This window comes from Scyliorhinus torazame, chromosome 12 (genome assembly GCF_047496885.1).
Source record: "Scyliorhinus torazame isolate Kashiwa2021f chromosome 12, sScyTor2.1, whole genome shotgun sequence".
Classification (NCBI taxonomy): Eukaryota; Metazoa; Chordata; class Chondrichthyes; order Carcharhiniformes; family Scyliorhinidae; genus Scyliorhinus; species Scyliorhinus torazame.
Window position 1 is genome coordinate 147,287,769 of NC_092718.1, and position 21,985 is coordinate 147,309,753.

Genomic DNA, 21,985 nt, shown 5'->3' on the forward strand with positions numbered 1-21,985 from the left:
CAAGGTCAACACCTCCACCCTATCCCCATAACCCAGTAACCCCACCCAACACGAAGGGAAATTTTGGACACTAAGGGCAATTTAGCATGGCCAATCCACCTAACCTGCACATCTTTGGACTGTGGGAGGAAACTGGAGCACCCGGAGGAAACCCACGCACACACGGGGAGGATGTGCAGACTCCGCACAGACAGTGACCCAAGCCGCAATCGAACCTGGGACCCTGGAGCTGTGAAGCAGTTGTGCTATCCACAATGCTACCGTGCTGCCGTAATCTGAATTGTCAGATTAGATTCTGTGCTTAAGTTCCTGGAAAGGGATTTGAACCCACAATGTTTGGACTCAAGAGGTGCATTTGCTACGCACTGAACCACAGGTGACACATGTACCTTGTGCCGGTTTAGCTCTCTCTTTACCCCTGATCACTCCTCCTTGTGCCTGTCGCTCTCTTTCTGTTATCCCTCCTTCACTCTGCATCTCCCCATTGCAGATGGTCTGATTGTTGTGGACTGAAGCAGTTATTTAATCTCCTGCTCTTACTGCTTCTCCCTTTACCTTCATCCCAATGGCTCGGCCTAGAAGGAGCTCACCACCGTCAGGGAGCAAGATTGGTGGGCTACCTGCAGCTCGAGAAGCTGCCATGGTTAAACCAGCCAGAAACATAGCAATAATTTGTATTCATCTGTTGTTGATCCGAGTCACTGGTCACTGCCTTAGGAAGCAGATTATTACTATTTGAATGGGTGTACATTGAGTGAGGTGGATACTCAGTGAGACCCTTGGTGTTCTCGTGCATCAGTCGCTGAAGGTAAGCGCGCAGGTACAGCAGGCAGTAAAGAAAGCAAATGAAAGCAAACGACACAAAGGTTGGTGGAATTGCGGATAGCGATGAGGACTGTCAGAGGCTACAGCAGGATTTAGATTGTCTGGAGACTTGGGCGGAGAGATGGCAGATGGAGTTTAATCCGGACAAACGTGAGGTAATGCATTTTGGAAGGTCTAATGCAGGTAGGGAATATACAGTGAATGGTAGAACCCTCAAGAGCATTGAAAGTCAAAGAGATCTAGGAGTGCAGGTCCACAGGTCATTGAAAGGAGCAACACAGGTGGAGAAGGTAGTCAAGAAGGCATACGGCATGCTTGCCTTCATTGGCCGGGGCATTGAGTATAAGAATTGGCAAGTCATGTTGCAGCTGTATAGAACCTTAGTTAGGCCACACTTGGAGTATAGTGTTCAATTCTGGTCGCCACACTACCAGAAGGATGTGGAGGCTTTAGAGAGGGTGCAGAAGAGATTTACCAGAATGTTGCTTGGTATGGAGGGCATTAGCTATGAGGAGCGGTTGAATAAACTCGGTTTGTTCTCACTGGAACGAAGGAGGTTGAGGGGAGACCTGATAGAGGTCTACAAAATTATGAGGGGCATAGACAGAGTGGATAGTCAGAGGCTTTTCCCCAGGGTAGAGGGGTCAATTACTAGGGGGCATAGGTTTAAGGTGAGAGGGACAAGGTTTAGAGTAGATGTACGAGGCAAGTTTTTTTACGCAGAGGGTAGTGGGTGCCTGAAACTCGCTACCGGAGGAGGTGGTGGAAGCAGGGACGATAGTGACATTTAAGGGGCATCTTGACAAATACGTGAATAGGATGGGAATAGAGGGATACGGACCCAGGAAGTGTAGAAGATTGTAGTTTAGTCGGGCAGCATGGTCGGCACGGGCTTGGAGGGCTGAAGGGCCTGTTCCTGTGCTGTACATTTCTTTGTTCTTGTATATTGGCCTTCATAGCGAGAGAATTTGAGTATATGAATCGGGATGTTTTACTGAAATTGTATAGGGCTTTGGTGAGGCCACACCTGGAGTATTGTGTGCAGTTTTGGTGTCCTTATCTGAGGAAGAATGTTCTTGCGATGGAGGGAGCGCAGCGAATGTTTACCAGGCTGATTCCTGGGATGGCGGGACTGTCATATGAGGAGAGACTAAATCGGTTAGGATTATATTCATTGAAGTTTAGAAGAGTGAGAGAAGATCATTATAAAATACTAACAGGATTAGACAGGGTAGATTCAGAAAGAATGTTCCCGATGCTGGGAGAGTCCAGAACTAGGGGTCATAGTTTGAGGATAACCTTTTAGGACTGAGGCGAGGAGAAATTTCTTCACCCAGAGAGTGGTGAATCTGTAGAATTTGCTACCACAGAAAGTAGTTTAATTAAAATGTTGTGCAATTTGAAAGAGGAATTAGATATAGCTCTTGGGGCTATACGGGTCAAGGGATATGGTGAAGGTGGGAATCAGGGTATTGAACTTGATGATCAGCCATGGTCATAACAAATGACGGGGCAACCTCAAATGCTTCCTCCTGCTTCTATTTTCAATGGTCCTTATGCGACACTGAGGATAGATAGAGAGGTGTCAAGTGCCAGGCAACAAAGGTAATTAAAAAGGTTAATGGAATGTTCACCTTTATCTGAAGGGTGTAGGGGTAGAAGGAGGGGATGGTAATGCTTTAGTTAGACAGAGCTTTAGTATGACTCGATCTGAAAGTACTGAAAGACAGTTTTGGAAAGGAAAGCTATGTTGTCATTGGAGAGGATGCAGTACAGGTTCACCAGAATGATAGCAGGGCTAAAGTGGTAAATTATAATGCCAGGTTTCATAAAGATAACTTGTATTCCCTTGAATCTAGAAGATTAAGGGGTAATTTAAATTTAATATAATCAAAGGTGTTGTCAAGGTGGATAGAAACTATTCCCTCTGACGGGGACGCTGTACAAAGGGGTATAATCTTGAAATTAGAGCTGGGCTGTTCAGCTATGAAAGCAGGAAGCATTTTTTCATGCAAACATAGAACATACAGTGCAGAAGGAGGCCATTCAGCCCATCGGGTCTGCACCGACCCACTTAAGCCCTCACTTCCACCCTATCCCCGTAACCTAATAACCCCTCCTAACCTTTTTGGTCACTAAGGGCAATTTATCATGACCAATCCACCTAAACTGCACGTCTTTGGATTGTGGGAGGAAACCGGAGCACCCGGAGGAAACCCACGCAGACACGGGGAGAACGTGCAGACTCCGCACAGACAGTGACCCAGCGGGAAATCGAACCTGGGACCCTGGCGCTGTGAAGCCACAGTGCTATCCACTTATGCTACCGTGCTGCTATCCGAGAGATAGAAATCTGGATCTCTTCCCCACAAGGCTGTAGATGCTGGGGGTCAATTAACATTTTCAATACGGCGATAGATTTTTGTTAGTTAAAGCATCAAGGGATGTGGATTAATGGTAAACGGAGTTGAAGCATAGATCAACCCTGATCTAATTGAATGAGAAAGCAAGCTCAAGGTGATGAATGATCAGTTCTGACCGAAGTTCATTGAGCTGAAGTAATTAGAGCTTTCATGACTGCAATTGATAGCGTTATCAAGGGATAGGGAACAATGGTCGGTAACTGGAGTTGAGGAACTGATCAGCCATGATCTTAATGAATGGTGGAATAGGCTTGAGGGGCTGAATAGCCTCACCCCATTCCTATGTAACAATGGCAAATATGGGATTCCCACTATGGCCTCAGGTTGTACAGGTGTCTCTTCCCTGACCATTCCCCCCCAAAAGTTTGATCTTCAACATAAACATACAAAAGAGCTAGACAGAACACCAGTGAGTCAATGTATTCTATCCAGTAAGGTTGTGGTGCCTTTTGCACCCGGATACAGATACGCCCCATGGTGCCCAGAGCCCTGGGAAAGATATTAGGAAAAACTCTGCTAAATGCCTGACTAACTTCGAGAGGTGCATCCATGTTGGCACATGGTTGGAGCATGTGTGCCGACTTGCAGAGTGTTTGCGTGTAATTGGGGTGGTGATGAAAATGTTCATGGTCTCTTCATCCATGCCCCTTCCATTTTGTTGCCATTTGTTGACAGGTTTGTCCATTCCGACCTTCATTGACAGTGTGTGCTGTGAGGACGATGCAAAGAGGCTCCAGGTTGACTTGGACAGGCTGGCCGAGTGGGAAAATACTTCGTAAATGCAATATAATGTGGGTAAATGTGAGGTTATCCACTTTGGTGGCAAAAACAGGAAGATAGATTATCTGAATGATGGCAGTATAGGAAAAGAGGAAATGCAACGAGATCTGGGTGTCATGGTGGAACAGTCGCTGCTGGTACATCAGGCGGTGAGGAAAGCTAATGGCACGCTAGCCTTCAGGGCGAGAAGATTGGAGTATAGGAGTAGGGATGTCTTGCTGCAGTTATACAGGGCCTTGGGAGGCCACACCTTGAGCATTGTGTGCTGTTTTGGTCTCGAAGTTTGAGGAAGGACATTCTTGCTATAGAGGGTGTCCAGTGAAGGTTCACCAGACTAATTCCTGGGATGGCAGGACTGACATATGAAGAAAGACTGGATCGATTGGGCTTGTACTCATTGGAGTTTAGAAGAATGGATGTTCAGAACTAACGGTCACAGCCTAAGAATAAGGAGTAAGCCGTTCAGGACTGAGATGAGGAAGAACTTCTTCTCTCGGAGAGGTGTGAACTTGCAGAATTCTCTAGACAGCTGTTGGGGCCGGTCCGTTGGATATATTTAAAAGGGAGCTGGATGTGGCCCTTGCGGCCAAAGGGATCAAGGGGTGTGGAGAGAAAGCGAGAGTGGGATACTGAATTTGCATGATCAGCCATGTTCATATTGAATGGTGGTGCAGGATCGAAGGGCCGAATGACCTACTCCTGCAATAATTTTCTATGTTTCTATGACTCTAAGTTTAAGTTCATTATTAGCTCAAGTTCCCATTCGAAAAAGGAATACTAGTGTCTGCACAAAAGCGGCACTTAAACAAAACACAGTGACTGCAATGTACAAATGGCCAGACCAGGATTTGGATAATGTGTCAGAGGAAATGTACAATGTTTGTTTTGTTTCTGGTTTCGATTCTGTTACTGGATCGAGATAGTGATTATAGTAAAATCAATTGCTATGACCTTCCAATAGAGAGCCAATAATATACTAAAGATTGAAACTTCAACATCTATAAAAGAGCAGCAGGCATAAGATATCCCTTCAAGTGGTCTTTTGTTAATTTGGAAGACTTTCCCCTCTCCCTCCTTTTAGAAAGGGTTTTATGGAAGCTCCATTACCAGTTGGTTGAAGGTGACTTGTGGACCATCTTCATCGTACATGAACCACCAGGTCGCTGCCCCCACCGTCGCCAGGCCGACATACACTGAAAGAGATCAGCAAGTGAGGGAGGGTAAGCAAAACCGGCTAATGAGGAATCGGTCTGATCAGGTGAGTGTCTATAGGACAATTTTGCTTCTTCTGTTAATGTCAAACTACAGTTCGAACAAGAGTGTCCAACCCATAACTTGTGAGCTGAATGCAGTGCCGGGGGGGGGGGGGGGGGGGGGGGGGGGGGGGGGTTGTTGCTGGTTATGGCCGTGATCTACTAGCCTTGTCGTTAAATCTTGTGAGAGGCCTTGTTACCCCTCACAAGATCTAACAATATTACGCGAGGCATTTTGGATCCCGCCCATTGCATATCCAAATGTGCAGTCAGGCTCACTTGGATATGTTCTTGTCGGAGTTATCCAAGACACGGGATCTAACACCCGCACCAGAGCGAGGGCCTTGTAGCACAGGTCTCTGCTAATGTGGACCAGGCGTAGCAGCCGGCAGGCCGCGAATAGTCCGGCTCTGGGGCAGGGTGGTACCCTAGTGCCCTTAGTGCCACCCAGGCATAGTGTCAGGCTGGCAGGGCCAAGGTGCCCGAGTGGCATCCTGCCCACATCAGAGGTCGGGCCAGGGGTGCCGTGCCCTTATGAGGTGGGATGCGGGGAGCTCGAGGACCCTCTCATTGATAGGTTGAGGGGTTCCATAAGCCATGATGTGGGGCTCAGAGAGCGGTGCTCGTTAGTGCAGGAATTGGGACTAAGTGCGGCCTCGGCATTGCTTTCCTCACCGAGGTCCAGAAATGAGGCACAGTCCCATTTAATGGCAGGGTCGTTCTCGGCACTGTTGGGTTCTTCTGGTGGGAACTTCAAAGTATCATAGAGGAAGGTAGGAGACCATCCAGCTCATCATGCCTAATCTAGCCCTTTGAATTAAATCCCATCACACGCTCTTTCCCCATAACCCTCTTATCTTTTCTCTTTTCATGAATATGAACAATTTTCTTTTGAAAGCTACTACTGAACCTACTTCTACCACCCTGTCAGACAGTGTGTACCAGATCATAACAACTCATGTTAAAAATTGTCTACATTTCCCCCCTACTCCCGGTTCTTCTGACAATTATTTTAAATCCAATTCCTCTGGTTACTGCCCTGTGCATGTTAAAACAGCTTCTTTATAGTTCCTTTTCACAAAACCTTCAACTTTGAACACCTCTATTAAATCTCCCTCATCTTCTTCTCTCCAAGCAGGAAAATTACTGGTTCTCTAGTTTTCTGTGTAACTGAAGTCTATTATAGTTATTGTTCAAATAATTCTCCTCAGTCCCCTCGCTAAGGCCTTGATGTTCTTCCTGACATGTACTTCCCAGAATTGAATACCACATTCAGACTGAGGCCTAGCCAGCGATTCATAAAGATTTAAAAACTTTCCTTTTCTTTTGCACTTTTGTGCCTTTTAAAAAATAAATAAAGCCGAGGGTCCCTATACTTTTTGTAAAGAACTTTGCCACTTTCAAAGTTTTGTGCATGCCCGTTTTTTCTGCAGACTCATAATGGTCTCGAAACACTAACTCATGTTTCTCTGCCCACAAATGCCGTCAGACCTGCTGAGCTTCCCAGCATTTTCTGTTTTTATTTCTGTCTTTTCTGCGGCCCCTTTTAAGTTGTACCTTTTATTTTATATTGCCCCTCCTCATTCTCCCAACAAAAATGCATCGCTGTTCATGGACCTGGAGGTTTGCAAGGCACTGTTCCTATCCTTGTTACCTCATTGGTGAATTAACTCTCAGTCAGAAGGTGGGACCTGTTAGACCAAGCAGTTTGAGATACATGCAAATTAGTGGGATGGTGGATTCAAACTTAGTATGTGGATTGCCCAAGGATCCTCAGTAAGCACTTATGCAAATCAACAAAGACAAAAGGCTTGGTCAGCCATGAAGTGGAGGGTTACACAGGGCGAGATTCTCCTGGTGAGCAGCGGCACAAACCACAATGTTCGATCCCAGCTCGGCTGTCCAGTTTTAAACCTCCTTCCCAAACTCAAACAGCAAGAAACTATTCCTGAGCTCAGTCCATACACAGAGGGTTTTGTGTCCACCTGGTGCACTGAAGCCTGCTGCAGTCTTGTACATGGATGCCCGAGATGTTTTGAGCAGTCACTCTCCAATTGTTTTCTCCCCAGCAATTGAGAGAGAGTGAACTTTCTTTCAGAGTTTCTGGACAAGTGGCAACTTCCTGCCTGCAGACAAGAAGCTAAAGCAGTGTAAAACCCAACAGTTTGACCGGTTGCCCAGCTTCTTGCCCTTAGGGTTACAAGGACTTGATCTCAAGTCCCGATAGCTATGGAAACACTGGAAGATAATAATAATATTTTGTCACAAGTATGAAGTTACTGTGAAAAGCCCCTAGTCGCCACATTCTGGTGCCTGTTTAGCTAAGCGGTACGGGAATTGAACTGACGCTGCTGGCCTTGTTCTGCATTACAAACCAGTTGTCTAGCCCACTGAGCAGAACCTCGTCAATAAATAAAGGACGGAGTTAATAAGCACAACTGAAAAATTCTCAAGAAATTTAGTTCATTTGATCTCAAAGTCAAGACTAACGGAATCATATTGATTTCAAGCCTAAGTGGGAACTTTTAAAGATCCTCACCTCCGATAGCGATGTAGCGGAAGAATAACCAGCCACTAATTAGGGACTCTTTGGGATTGCGAGGTGGTTTGTTCATGATCTCTAGGTCAGGAGGATTGAAACCCAGTGCTGTGGCAGGCAAGCCATCTGTTACCAGGTTTACCCAGAGCAGCTGGACGGGAATCAGGGCCTCGGGCAAGCCCAGGATAGCTGTGAGAAAAATGCTAAACAGAAAACAAGAGGGAACAGAAATTATTAAAATTTAAACCACAGAGAACATTAATTCAGGTAAAAATATATTAACAGTAAACGTGCCAGACTATTTCACAGAGACAAGGAGTTGCCAAGCTCCCCCGCAACCCCAATGCTGACCTTCCGCCAGTCATCGGAGGCTACACCAGGGCATCTTGGGTTACAGTTACCCCAGATTCTCCGCCCATGTGTCGGTCAACAACTCACCTCAGCTCAACATCTCCGTAATGGCTCGATCAAGCATGCCAACATGTGACGTGAAGGACAGTGTTTGTGCTGCATATCTTGCTATTATTTGACAGACTTCGATAGTGACTAAGTGGTGGTAAATGCCGATCACAAGGTCTTATCCATAGTGATGGAGCTCTTTTCCTGGTTATGCACATTTTAGGAGTTCTTGTGGAACTTAATATATTTATGCCCCCGCAAAATATACATCAGATAACGGGACAGACATCATGGATGGGTGCGACAGGGTGGGGGGGGGGGGGGGGGGGGGTGGAGAGAATACATTCTTATTTTATAATCAATCCAAATCATTAGTCATGTAATCCTCTTCCTTTAGGGATTGTTTATGGAGTTAAAGGTGGATGTTTAGAGATATTAGGTCAATTTGGCTTTGTCTTCAGATTTGGCACTGAATGAATGGACAGGCAAACATTGATCTCGTGCACCAAGAATTTTGGAAGAAGATCCTTCCACAGGCTTCAACATACTCAAGGGGCCTAATGCCCAGGCATTCACCTGTGATTAAAGAATATTATTTTATTTAGTTCTGAAGAATTTATTTGGGGAACCAATGCCTGTGCAGATTGGGTGCAGACCATCTGACTGCTAAATTGCTATATCCTGCTGCACCTCCCCAAACCCACATTCAGACTTAATGGTTGGGAGACAAACCAATTTCTATCCTTACATTTCTGCAGCTCCAGGAAGCAGCACCAGCCAAGTGGAGGATGAGCCGAATTATACCAAGAGCTAAAGTGTCTTGGATTATGTGCCCACCAATCCCTGGTAAAGCCTCTTACCAGACAACTTCGCCCACATTGGAGGAGATGAGGTAACGGATAAACTGCTTCATGTTGTTGTAAATGGCTCGGCCTTCCTCAACCGCTGAGACTATGGTGGAAAAATTGTCGTCGGACAACACCATTTCTGCTGCTGACTTAGCCACCGCAGTGCCGGAGCCCATGGCAATCCCAATTTCTGCCTTCTTCAGGGCGGGAGCATCGTTAACACCATCGCCGGTCTACAGAGAGAAAGACCATTACAACAGAACCTCACTCATTATACTTTCCCCCAAAAGATTACTCATTCTCACCAAACCTGCTTCCCCAAACATCAGCTTCTCCATGTTAAATGCCAGTTCGGTTTGCGAGCAGCACTCTAGGCTCTTGAGTCAAAAGGTTGTGGGTTTAAATCTCTCTCGAGAATTGAAACACAATATCTAGGTAGGCACTGAGAGAAGAGTTTGAACGAAGAGTCATATTGGAATTGAAAGGTTAACCCCGTTTCTCTTTCCACAGGTGCTGCCAGACCTGCTGAGTTTATCCAGCATTCTCTGATTTATTTTAGACACAGAGAATCAGAGATTCTGGTCAAACCAAGTCTGCCTGTTTTGGTGGACATAAAAGATCTCAAGATATTATTTTAGAAAGAGCTGGAGTGTTCTCCTGCTTGTACACCCAACTTGTATCTTCACATCATCACTATTATCTGTTCATACATCTCTGCTGTTAATGGGATATTGCTGCATGCTGACTTTCCCAAATCACCAGTGTCTACAATTCAAAAGTCGTTCATTGTCTGTGAAGCACTTCTGAACGTCACTAGCAATGGACTGGTGCTACAAAACCCAAGTCCTTCCCTTCACCCAGAGCATGTCTGCATGGGTTCCTAGTAAGCAAATGCTTCAGATTTATGTTCACAGCTAGTGAAATCCCCATTGTGCTCGACTTCAAAATGTATCTCATTGGCTGCAGCCTATATCGGCCCCATTCCTTAGCCCCTCTACTGGCAGCCACGCCTTTAGCTATGTGGAAACTCAGTGTGTTAAAATTTCCTGCCTCTTCAGCTCTCTCATCTTCCTAAAGCCAAGCTTTGGGTTAGTCCTTCCAAATCTGCCTCGTCCCCTTGCATTCAGGTGTCGATTTATCTTGAATAATGTTCCTTCAAAGTGACATTTGGGACACTTTATAAATGTAAATTATTGATATTAAATAGGCTAGATGGATTGACCACGACGTACGGCAGAAAATCTTTTATATTGAGGGTCGCAAGAACTTTGATCAGCACTGTCCGATCTCTCTCGAGATCCCCTTCAATTGTTCCAGAAAGTCAAGTACTTTCACTGGATTTCTATCTGATGCCGGCTTTGCACCAGAAAAGCCTCTTCTAAAACATCCTTTGACAAGTACCGATGGAATCTGAGATTAGCGTCAGAAGTTATTTTTCGGGTTACTCAATGATCCTTGACTATGTTTCCTCTTCAGTGAGATGCTGGAAGATGCTTGAGGACAGCATAAAATCCCATATTTCCAGTCCGCGAGGAAGCAAACATGTTGGTTCATCGAACCACACTCCCACTGTGCTAATTTAAACAAGAAAACTTGAACTCACCATGGCTGTGATTTCGTCAAAGGACTGGAGGTACTCTATGATCTTGGACTTGTGCGATGGTTCAACACGAGCAAAGCAGCGTGTGGAGCGACAGGCCTCTCTCTGCTCCTCTGGCGACAGATCATCAAACTCCCGGCCGGTGTAAGCTTTCTCAGACACATCTTCGTTTTCACTGAAGATTCCAACCCGCCGGCAAATGGCGATGGCTGTGCCCTTATTATCACCGGTGATCATGATGACACGGATACCAGCCTTCTCACACATCTGAATAGAAGCAACAACTTCATTCCTCGGTGGGTCCAACATGCCCACACAGCCAACAAATGTAAGGTCAGCCTAAAGGGAGAAAGAAAAGAAATGAGTGTTTCAACAGTAGATAGCAGCACAATATAATGAGGCGATATTAATCCAAACTTTCAGGACAGAAGTTTATGTGACAGTGCATGAATACGAATTCCGCTACATTATCAGAAACCTGAGCACATAATCTAAACTGTTGCTCTTGTGCAGTACCGAGGTAGTGCTGCACCGTCAGAGATGACCCACCAAACTAATCTCCCTGGTCAATATTATTCCTATGCAACATGTAACTGCATGGGATCTTGCTTTGCATAAATAGCCTGCCTAGCAAGAGTGTCGGTACTTCAGGAGTAATTAATTCGTTTTAAGAGTGCTGGATTGTCATGATGATCTGAAAGGTGCTTCGTACTTGCAATTATTTCATTTCTTCGTGATAGTGTATCTATATGTTTCATTATGAAAACACAGATAAATATTAGTGCTTCCCCACCTGGGTACAGATGCAGAGGCGTTTGGGTTTATTTGTGCATATGTCATTGAAGCTGGCAGAGCAGATGGAGAGAGCAGATAATAAAGCATGTAGTATCCTGGGCTTTATTAATAAGGGCACAGAGTACAAGATCAAGGAGGTTATGCTGAACTTATAAAAGAGATTAGAATCATAGAATTCCTTCAGTGCAGAAGGAGGTCATCCGGCCCGTCGAGTCTGTGCTGCCCTCTGAATGAGCACTCTACCTAGGCCGACTCCCCCACCCTATCCCCGTAACCCCACCTAACCTTTGAACAGTAAGGGGAAATTTAACATGGCCAATGCACCTAACCCGCACTACTTTTGGCTGTAGGAGGAAACCGGAGCACCTGGAGGAAACCCACACAGGCACGGGGACTCCACACAGACAGTCACCCAAGGACGGAATTGAACCCGGGTCCCTGGCGCTGTGAGGCAGCAGACCTCAGCTGGAATATTGCCTCCGTCTTCACGGTGCGTTCTGTAGTGACGGTTCGCCAGGGGCTGGCGGCGGGACCTGCCATTGTCAAGGGATTTCCTATTGAACGCACCCCTTGTCGCCGCGAAACCCATGGCAGGGGTGTGCTGTCGGCAGGACCGCAAGATCCTGCCAGCGTGAACGGTCAGAAACCCATCCTATTATGTACGTATCTGGGCGCCACGCTAGGAAGGATGTGAACGCATTGGAGAGAGTACAGAAGAAGTTTACAAGAACGGATCCAAGGATGAGAAACTTCAGTTATGAGGATAGATTGGAGAGGTTGAGATCATTTTCAAAATCAATAGGGGGATGAACAGAGTAGATAGTGAGAAACTGTTCCCCCTTGCAAAAGGATCAAGGACGAGAGGACACAGATTTGGAGTGATTTACGAAAGAAGCAAATGTGATGTGAGAAAAAAACCTTTTCACAGAGAGAGTGGCTCAGGTCTGGAATGCATTACCAGGAATCAATGTACAGGGATATGGAGAAAAGGCAGGGGAATGGCACGAAGCATGATTCCCGTTTGGAGAGCCGTCTCGCAGACACGATGGGTCAAATGGCCTCCTTCTGCACCGTAACAATTCTGTGGGCCCTCATTCTCACCATGAACAGGGGAAGAGAATCATCCCATTTTCAGCCTGATCGCAGGATGTTGGGGACCATGATAGACTCCTTATAGTGTCTGCTATGCTGGCTGCTAAACCCATGTAATTCAGAGCAACAAAATCATGATCATCGGCATTATCAGATTATCTCTCCCCATTGCTGAAAGAATGATCCCCATGTTAAAAAGTGGGACACCCCTCCATCCAACACGCCACATTTGAAAACCGCATAAAACTGCTATCAACACTGTCTCAGTCAGAAAATTCTCTTAAACAAAGACAGACAATGCATTTATATCTTTCATAATCTCAGGACATCGCAAAGCACTCTACAGCTTTTCACCTGCAGTCACTGCGGTAATATGAGAAATGCAGCAGCTAATTTTCACACAGCAAGTTACCAGAAACAGCAATGGGATAAATGACTAGATAATGGGTTTTTGGTTGAGAGACAAAGAGGGAACCTTCTCTGCTCCTTATGATACAAAAATATGCAGAGGGACATGTAGTATTGAGGAAGCAGGGGGCCTGCAGAAGGACTTGGACATGCTAGGAGAGCGGGCATAGAAGTTGTAGGCGGAATACGATGTGGAAAAGTGTGAGGTTGTGCACTTTGGTAGGAAGAATGGAGGAATAGACTATTTTCTAAATGGGGAAATGCTTAGGAAGCACAAAGGGACTTGGGAGTCCTAGTTCAAGAATCTCTTAAGGTTAGCGTGCAGGTTCACTCGGCAGTTAGGAAGGTAAATGCAATGCTAGCATTGATGTCAAGAGGGCTAGAATACAAGAGCAGGGATGTACCTCTGAGGCTATACAAGCCTCTGGTCAGACCCCATTTGCAGTATTGCGACCAGTTTTAGGCCCCGTATCTAAGGAACGATGTGTTGGCCTTGGAAAGAATCCAGAGGAGGTTCACAAGAATGATCCTTGGAATGAAGAGCTTGTCATATGAGGAACGGGTGAGGACTCTGGGTCTGTATCCGTTGGGAGTTTAGAAAGATGAGGGGGATCTTATTGAAACTCACAGGATACTGCGTGGCCTGGATAGAGTAGATGTGGAGAGGATGTTTCCACTAGTAGCAAAAACTAGAACCCGAGGGCACAGCCTCAGACTGTAGGGATGATTCTTTAAAACAGAGATGAGTAGGAATTTCTTCAGCCAGAGGGTGGTAAATCTGTGGAACTCTTTGCCACAGAAGGCTGTGGGGGTCAAGTCACTGAGTGTCTTTAAGACAGAGATAGTTAGGTTCTTGATCAATAAGGGGATCAGGGGTTATGGGGGCTGAATGCCTAATTCTGCTCCTAGGTCATGGTCTTGCGTGATGACCTTGGGACTTTTTTTTTTTTTTACATATACCCGAAAAGGTAAACAGGTTTACCATCTCAGACAGACAGCACCCCAACAGTCAGATCTCCTTCACTGGTGCACTGAAGTGTTAGCCTAGACTGCTTGGCATTTGGACTGGGACTTGGAACGGCAAGTAATCAGACAGAAACATGGGAGCACTACTCGCTGAGCCACGACTAACACAGCTTGCTCACTGCTCCTAGCTGTGAGGCGAAACTCTATAAAGGAACTAAACCCACACCCCCAGAACACCAGTTGTTTTTTAAAGACATGTTGGGGTTTGGATCTGGATTTGCCTCACTCCAAATAAATGCTGCCAAGTAATTCTGTTTTCTACAGCTGTAAATCACTGGGTTATATTTAGCAAGACAAGTATTAGGAATAAAATAAATTATGGAACATTTTATGCCTGGAAGAGGGCTTTGCATTTGAATGTTATGCTTGGACTGGAAATCCTACACAGTGGTTGGGGGTGGGGGTGGGGAAAGAGAATGGAAAGTGGCTTAATGCCTCAAATTTCCCGGCCCGGTTTGGGTATGTATTTAACTGCAATTGACTGTGTTATTACACATTTAAGGGGAGATTTCCAGCCAAATGTAAAGCAGGAGATTCTGGCTTCTGTGCATGAGCACTTGCCGTGTTAGAACACTTAACTGGAGCAGGATATATTTATGTTGTGTGGAAGATATTAATTTGAAAACAATCGGCAGTAGAAAATCTTTTTTTTTTCTCAGGGATTATGTACATTCCTTCACCTTCAGATGTCAGACTTGGCTCAGTGTCCTGTCAGAACTCTGTGGATTCAAGTCTCACTCCAGGGTCTTGCGGACATCTCCTGGCTGTCACTCTTAGTCCAGTGCTGAGGCAGAGCTCGTCATAGAGTCAGAAGAGGTCTACAGCATGAAAACAGGCCCTTTGGCCCAACTTGTCCATGCCGCCCAGTTTTTACCACTAAGCAAGTCCCCATTGCCCGCATTTGGCCCATATCCCTCTATACCCAGCTTTCTCATATAACTGTCTAAATGCTTTTTCAAAGACAAAATTGTACCCGCCGCTACTCCTCGGTCTAGACACTCACCGCCGTGTGTGTGAAATAATTACCCCTCTGGACCCCTTTGTATCTCTCACCCACTCCCTCACCTTAAACCTATGCCTTCTAGTTTTAGTCGCCCATATCTTTGGGAAAAGATGTCGACTATCTATCTTATCTATGCCACTCATTATTTTATAGACCACTATAAGATCACCCTCAACCTCCAACGCTCCAGGGGAAAAAAGTCCCAGTCTATCCAGCCTCTCCTTATAACTTTGCACTGAGTGCTGAATTTGGTGCATTTGAGTGCTATAGTAAGAGTTTGGTGACCGAGGGAGCATAAGGCTTCATTTTTATCTAACGTTTAGTCTTTCTTTTATTTAGTTAATTAACTTGAAAGTTGCTGTCTGGTTTCGAAGAAGGTGAATTTTCAATCAGCTTTAAACAAGCTTCTACTTGCAGGCACTTGCAGCTGGAGCTTGTTAATTAGTTAATTGGATTAGGCCAGTTTTCAGAGGCTAGATTCACAATATAAAAGTGATCCCCTGCAGTGCAGACTTTGTTTGCACTGAGTGCTGAATTTGGTGCATTTGAGTGCTATAGTGAGAGTTTGGTGACTGAGGGAGTGCTATATTTAGTGCATTTGAGTGCTATAGTAAGAGTTTGGTGACCGAGGGAGTTAGGTGAGGAGGGAGTAAGGTGCTCCTTTCATTTTGTTTCCAACATTTCCGCAAAGAGTGAGAAGAGAGCCAGGAGTTTACAGAAAGTGTAGCTGACTGGGAGCAGAGTCGGAGGGCGGAGATCTAGTTAGTCCACAGGGCAGCTATATTCTGTCAGGTAAGAGGGGATGGAGGCTAGGCCAGTTGCATGCTCCTCCTGTAGGATGTGGGTGGTGAGGGATACCATCGGTGTCCCCGCTGACTATACCTGTGGGAAGTGCACCCAACTTCAGCTCCTCAAAGACCGTGTTAGGGAACTGGAGCTGAAGCTGGATGAACTTCGGATCATCCGGGAGGCAGAGGGGGTGATTGAGAAGAGTTACAAGGAGGTAACCACACCCAAGGTACAGGACAAGAATAGCTGGGTTACAGTCAGGGGGAAAAAAACAAACAGGCAGACAGTGCAGGGATCCCTCGTGGCCATTCCCCTTCAGAACAAGTATACCGTTTTGGATGCTGTTGGGGGGGGGGGGGGGGGGGTGACCTACTGGGGGAAGGCGCTAGCGGCCAGGTCTCTGGCACTGAGTCTGGCTCTGGGGCTCAGAAGGGAAGGGGGGAGAATAGAAAAGCAATAGTTGTAGGAGATTCAATGGTTAGGGGAATAGATAGGAGATTCTGTGGTCGCGAGCGAGACTCCCGGAAGGTATGTTGCCTCCCAGGTGCCAAGGCCAGGGATGTCCCGGATCGTGTCTTCAGGATCCGGGACATATTTTCTTAAAAGGATGTGGGCGTCGCTGGCAAGGCTAGCATTTTTGCCCATCCCTATTTGCCCTTGAACTGAGTGTCTTGCTGGGCCATTTCAGAGGGCATTTAAGCGTCAACCACATTGCTGTGGGTCTGGAGTCACATGTCGGCCAGGCTGGGTAAGGACTGCAGGTTTCCTTCCTCCAAAAGCCATTAGTGAACTAGATGAGTTTTTTCAACAATGGTTCCTGGTCACCATTACTGAGGCTAGCTTTATATTTATTGTCACGAGTAGGCTTCAAATGAAGTTACTGTGAAAAGCCCCTAGTCGCCACATTCCAGCGCCTGTTCGGGGAGGCTGTTACGGGAATCGAACCGTGCTGCTGGCCTGCCTTGGTCTGCTTTCAAAGCCAGCAATTTAGCCCTGTACTAATTCTGTATTCACCCCATAGCCTTTGATCCCATTCTCCCCAAGTGCTATATCCAGCCGCCTCTTGAATATATTCAAAGTTTTAGCATCAAGTACTTCCTGTGGTAATGAATTCCACAGGCTCACCACTCTTTGTATGAAGAAATGTCTCCTTATCTCTGTCTGAAATGGTTTACCCTGGTCAGATCCTCAGGCTGTGTCCCCTGGTTCTGGCCACACCCATCATTGGTAGCATCTTCTCTGCATCTACCCTGTCTAGTCCTGTTAGAATTTTATAAGTCTAGGAGATCCCCCCTCATTCTTCTGAACTCCAGCGAGAACAATCCCAACCTAGTCAATCTCTCCTCATATGACAGTCCCGCCATCCCTGGAATCAGCCTGGTAAACCTTCGCTGCACTCCCTCGAGAGCAAGAACGTCCTTCCTCAAAGAAGGAGACCAAAACTGCACACAATTCTCCAAGTGTGGCCTCACCAAGGCCCTGTACAATTACAGCAACACATCCCAACTTCTATACTCGAAACCTCTCGCAATGAGAGCCAACATACCATTAGCCTTCTTTACCGCCTGCTGCACCTGCATTCTGACCTTCAGCGAATGGTGCACAAGGACACCCAGGTCCCGCTGCACACTCCCCTCTCCCAATTTACAACCATTCAGGTAGTAATCTGCCTTCCTGTTTTTGCTTCCAAAATGAATAACCTCACACTTATCCAAATTATACTGCATCTGCTATTGGTTTGCCCACTCGCCCAACCTGTCCAGATCTTGCTGTAGGATCCCTGCTTCCTCGTCACAATTCACCCTCCCACCTAATTTGGTATCATCTGCAAACTTTGAGATGTTACATTTTGTTCCCTCATCCAAATCATTAATATATATTGTGAATAGCTGGGGTCCCAGCACCGATCCCTGTGGTACCCCACTGGTTACTGCCTGCCAATTTGAAAGGACCCATTAATCCCTACCCTTTGTTTCCTCTCTGCCAACCAGTTTTCTATCCACCTCAGTACATTTCCCCCAATCCCATGCGCTTTAATTTTGCACAATAATCTCTTTTGTGGGACTTTGTCAAACGCCTTCTGAAAGTCCAAATATACCACATCGACTGGCTCCTCCTTGTTGACTGTACTGGTTACATCTTCAAAGAATTTCAACAGATTTGTCAAGCATGATTTTCCCTTCATAAATCCATCCCGACTCTGACTGATCCTGCCACTGCTTTCTAAATGTTCCGCTATAAAATCCTTGGTAATGGATTCAAGCATTTTCCCCACTACCAATGTTAGGTTTACTGCTCTATAATTCCCTGCTTTCTCTCTACCTTCCTTTTTGGGCAGCACAGTAGCATTGTGAATAGCACAATTGCTTCACAGCTCCAGGGTCCCAGGTTCGATTCCGGCTTGGGTCACTGTCTGTGCAGAGTCTGCACGTTCTCCACGTGTGCGCGTGGGTTTCCTCCGGGCGCTCCGGTTTCCTCCCACAGTCCAAAGATGTGCAGGTTAGGTGGATTGGCCATGATAAATTGCCCTTAGTGTCTAAAATTGCCCTTAGTGTTGGGTGGGGTTACTGGGTTATGGGGATAGGGTGTAGGTGTTGACCTTGGGTAGGGTGCTCTTTCAAAGAGCCGGTGCAGACTCGATGGTCCGAATGGCCTCCTTCTGCACTGTAAATTCTATGAAATCTATGAATATCGGAGTGATGCGAGCTACCCCTCCAATCTGCAGGGACAGTTCCAGAGTCTATAGAATCCCAGTAGATAGTCTATAGGTAGTTCTACTCCCCTTCCTCGTCGCCTGTTTCCCTCCTCCACGGACACATTTTGCTGCAGAGTGAAGTAACTCTCACCTCATACTCGGCGAATTTTGTAGAATTCTCCAGGTCCATGTCCTCCTTCCTGGGTGGGTGGTCACGGGTTGCTAATGCGAGGCAGCGAAGGGTGTCCCGCCCTGTTCCCCATTCCTTGATCACAGTCATTACCTTTTCCTTCAAACGGGGTGTGAAGGACACCTTGGAGTTTCCATAACGGAGAAAGTTGCAGCGTTCAACAATTCCTTCTGGAGCCCCCTAAAGAACAAAGTACTTTCATGAGACAAGTAGTAACTGGATTTCTGTAAGGCATAAGATAACTAGAGGTTTTAACAAACTAAGCAGACTCAATATTAACCCCATCTACAAGTTTGCTGATGACATGACCACAGTGGGTCGGATCTCAAACACCAATCAGTCAGAGTACAGGAGGGAGATAGAGAATCTAGTGGTATGGTGCAATGGCATCAATCTCTCCTTCAATGTCAGCAAAAGGTGCTGGTCATTGACTTCAGGGAGCAAAGCACTGTACACACCCCTGTCTGCATCAACAGGGCTGAGGTGGAGATGGTTGACAGCTTCAAATTCCTAGATGTGCACATCACCAACAATCTGTCCTGGTTCACCCACTTTGACGCTGCGACCAAGAAAAAACAACAGCGCCTATACTTCCTCAGGAGACTAAGGAAATTCGGCATGTCCACATTGACTCTTCCTAATTTTTACAGTAGCCCCATAGAAAGAATCCTATCTGGCTGCATTACAGCCTGGTATGGCAACCGCTCGGCCCAAGAGCGTAATAAACTACAGAATCGTGAACACCGCCCAGTCCATCACACAAACCCGCCTCCCATCCATTGACTTTGTCCACACCTCCCGCTGCCTTGGGAAAGCGGGCAGCATAATCAAAAGCCCCTCCCACCTGGGTTATTCTCTCTTCCAACCTCTTCTGTCGGGCAGGAGATACAAAAGACTGAGAACATGCACCAATAGGTTTAAAAACAGCTTCTTCCCCACTGTTACCAGACACCTGAATAACCCTCTTATGGACTGATCAGGTCACTGTATGCATCTTCTCTACTGTGTAGCACTACACTCCGTATGTTTCACCAATGTCTATGACTATGTATTTACATTGTGTATTTTGTGTGTCCTATGTTTTTAATGCATGGAACGATCTGCCTAGATTGTACGCAGAACAATACTTTTCACTGTACCTCGGCATACGTGACAATAAATCTAAATCTAGAAAGCGTTGTGCTCACTGCTGTACTTTTAATTTAATGTAAAGTTCAGACAAATTTACTTCCTATCCTTCGGTGGCAATATCTTTGGAATTCTTTAACTCCGTGTTGTTGAATAGATTCAAGACTTGAAATGGATAGATTCTCAGGGACTGAATGAGCCAATGCTATGGGGATAGAGCAGGGAAATGGAGATAAGTCAAAGTTCAGCCATGATCTTATTGAACGGCAGTGCAGTATATCCTAATCCTGACCGTCTCTTTTATGTTCTTGCATTTTAATATCATCAGAAGTCTGAGTTCCCCTCAGTTCTTAGTTAAAATATAAACACCGCATTAAGCATGCACCATGACTGGGAGAAATGGGTAAAGCAGCTCAGGGTTAACTACACAGCTCAGTTTGGAACGATAGCTCATTTGAAATCCCAAATATGAACCATAGAGATTTATATGGGACACAGATCTGTATTAACCACACCCATATGTTGTCATTTCACTCAGAAGAGATTTACAGCACGGTTTTCCTCTCTCCCCATAATCCTGCAATGATTTTTGCCTTAGTCACTCCCAGCTGCAGAGCATTCTGATATCTCCTACCCCTCTCGAAGTGCGAGTTTGAAGTTGATACCTCTCGCCATTCACTTCCTAACAAAAGAAAAACACCTTTTCGCATTCATTCTATCAAAATCACTCAATTTGAGAAAGTTCCCTCACAGAATTGGTAAGGAGGGCAGAAGGAAGCCATTTAGGCCATTGTGTCCCCTCTGGCTCTCTGAATGAGTAGCTCATCCAGTACCATTCTTCCACCTTCCCCCGGAACCTGCCTATTCTTCCTTTTTAGAAACCGATCTAATTCCCTTTCAGATGCTTCAGTTAAACCTGCTTCCATCTCAGGCAAAGCATTCCAGACTTTAACCACTATGGGTCTGTACTCGATGGAGTTTAGCAGGATGTGGGGGGGATTTCACTGAAACTTACAGAGTGGACGTGGAGAGGATGTTTCCACGAGTTGGAGAAGCTAGAACCCCAGGGCACAGCCTCAGACTGAAGGGATGATCCTTTAAAATTGAAATGAGGAGGAATTTCATCAGCCAGAGGGTGGTGAATCTGTGGAACTAATTGCCGCAGAAGGCTGTGGAGGTCAAGTCACTGAGTGTATTGAAGACAGAGATGGATTATTTTTTGATTAATAAGGGGTTCAGGAGTTACAGGGAGAAGGCAGGAGAATGGGGATGAGAAACCTATCAGCCTTGATCGAATGGCAGAGCAGATGGGCTGAATGATCTAATTCTGCTCCAAGATCATATGGTGTTATGAACCATTCTCGTGTATCTTTTCTGTACCCTCTCCAATGGCTTCACACCTTTCCTTGCGTGCAGCACGGCCAATCCACATACCCTGCACATTTTTTTGGCGTTATTGGGAGAATGACACGGGGAGAATGTGCAAACTCCACTCGGAGTGACCCGAGACTGGGATTGAATCTCTTTTCATACTCCCTTTTCTTCTCTTATTTTCTTCTTCCTCTCCTGACCATTCCATTTTCAGCCTGGATCTCAATTATATTTTCTAGCTGACACTTTTTCTTCTTTAAATTTTATTTTTCCAAATGGTCTCCTCCCGTGCCGTGACAATTCTGTGCAAGACAGGTTGCAGAAACCTGGCTTGTATTCTCTCGAGTCTGAATTAGCCAAATTCGGATGGATGTGGCTACCCGGTCCAGTAACGAGACTCGCCTGATTGCTGTTTAATTAATTAATTAATTTTTAAATGCAATTATTGGTGTTTCAATATGAGTTCCAGAATAGATAATAAAGAGAGTTGGGTTTCTCGAGTAGAGGTAATTATCCAATGACCTAAAAGAAAACTGTACACAGGTCAGAACAACCAGCCTTGAGCTCCTCGCTATCACTATAGTAGTGACCAGGGCTCTGATGCTGGATAATATTTACATCACCATAGCCCTGACCAGGGCTCTGATGCTGGATAATATTTACATTTTTACATCAGTGTTTGATTTTTACACTGGGTTGTCAGGTTCCACCAGGGGCTGTCCCCAATTTCCCCTTGTGTCTTGCTGCGGTTTGGATTCCTCCCCTTGTTCTTCCCTGTTCCTCTAAAGCTCCCCTCTCGGCGGCTATCCCTATCCCCCCCT

General features: G+C 45.9%; 1 protein-coding gene across 2 annotated transcripts in view; it reads right to left on the bottom strand.

Moving 5' to 3' along the window:
• The window catches only part of atp2a3 (ATPase sarcoplasmic/endoplasmic reticulum Ca2+ transporting 3), a 356,930-nt gene that overhangs the window by 54,754 nt on the left and 280,191 nt on the right, over window positions 1-21,985 (bottom strand). For both annotated transcript variants that reach the window (XM_072469154.1, XM_072469153.1), the window contains exons 13-17: window positions 18,627-18,845; window positions 10,671-11,006; window positions 9,080-9,300; window positions 7,821-8,023; window positions 5,136-5,221 (exon numbers count right to left, since the gene is read on the bottom strand). In XM_072469154.1, the coding sequence (XP_072325255.1) occupies window positions 5,136-5,221; window positions 7,821-8,023; window positions 9,080-9,300; window positions 10,671-11,006; window positions 18,627-18,845 (1,065 nt within the window). The remainder of the gene's footprint in view (window positions 1-5,135; window positions 5,222-7,820; window positions 8,024-9,079; window positions 9,301-10,670; window positions 11,007-18,626; window positions 18,846-21,985) is intronic.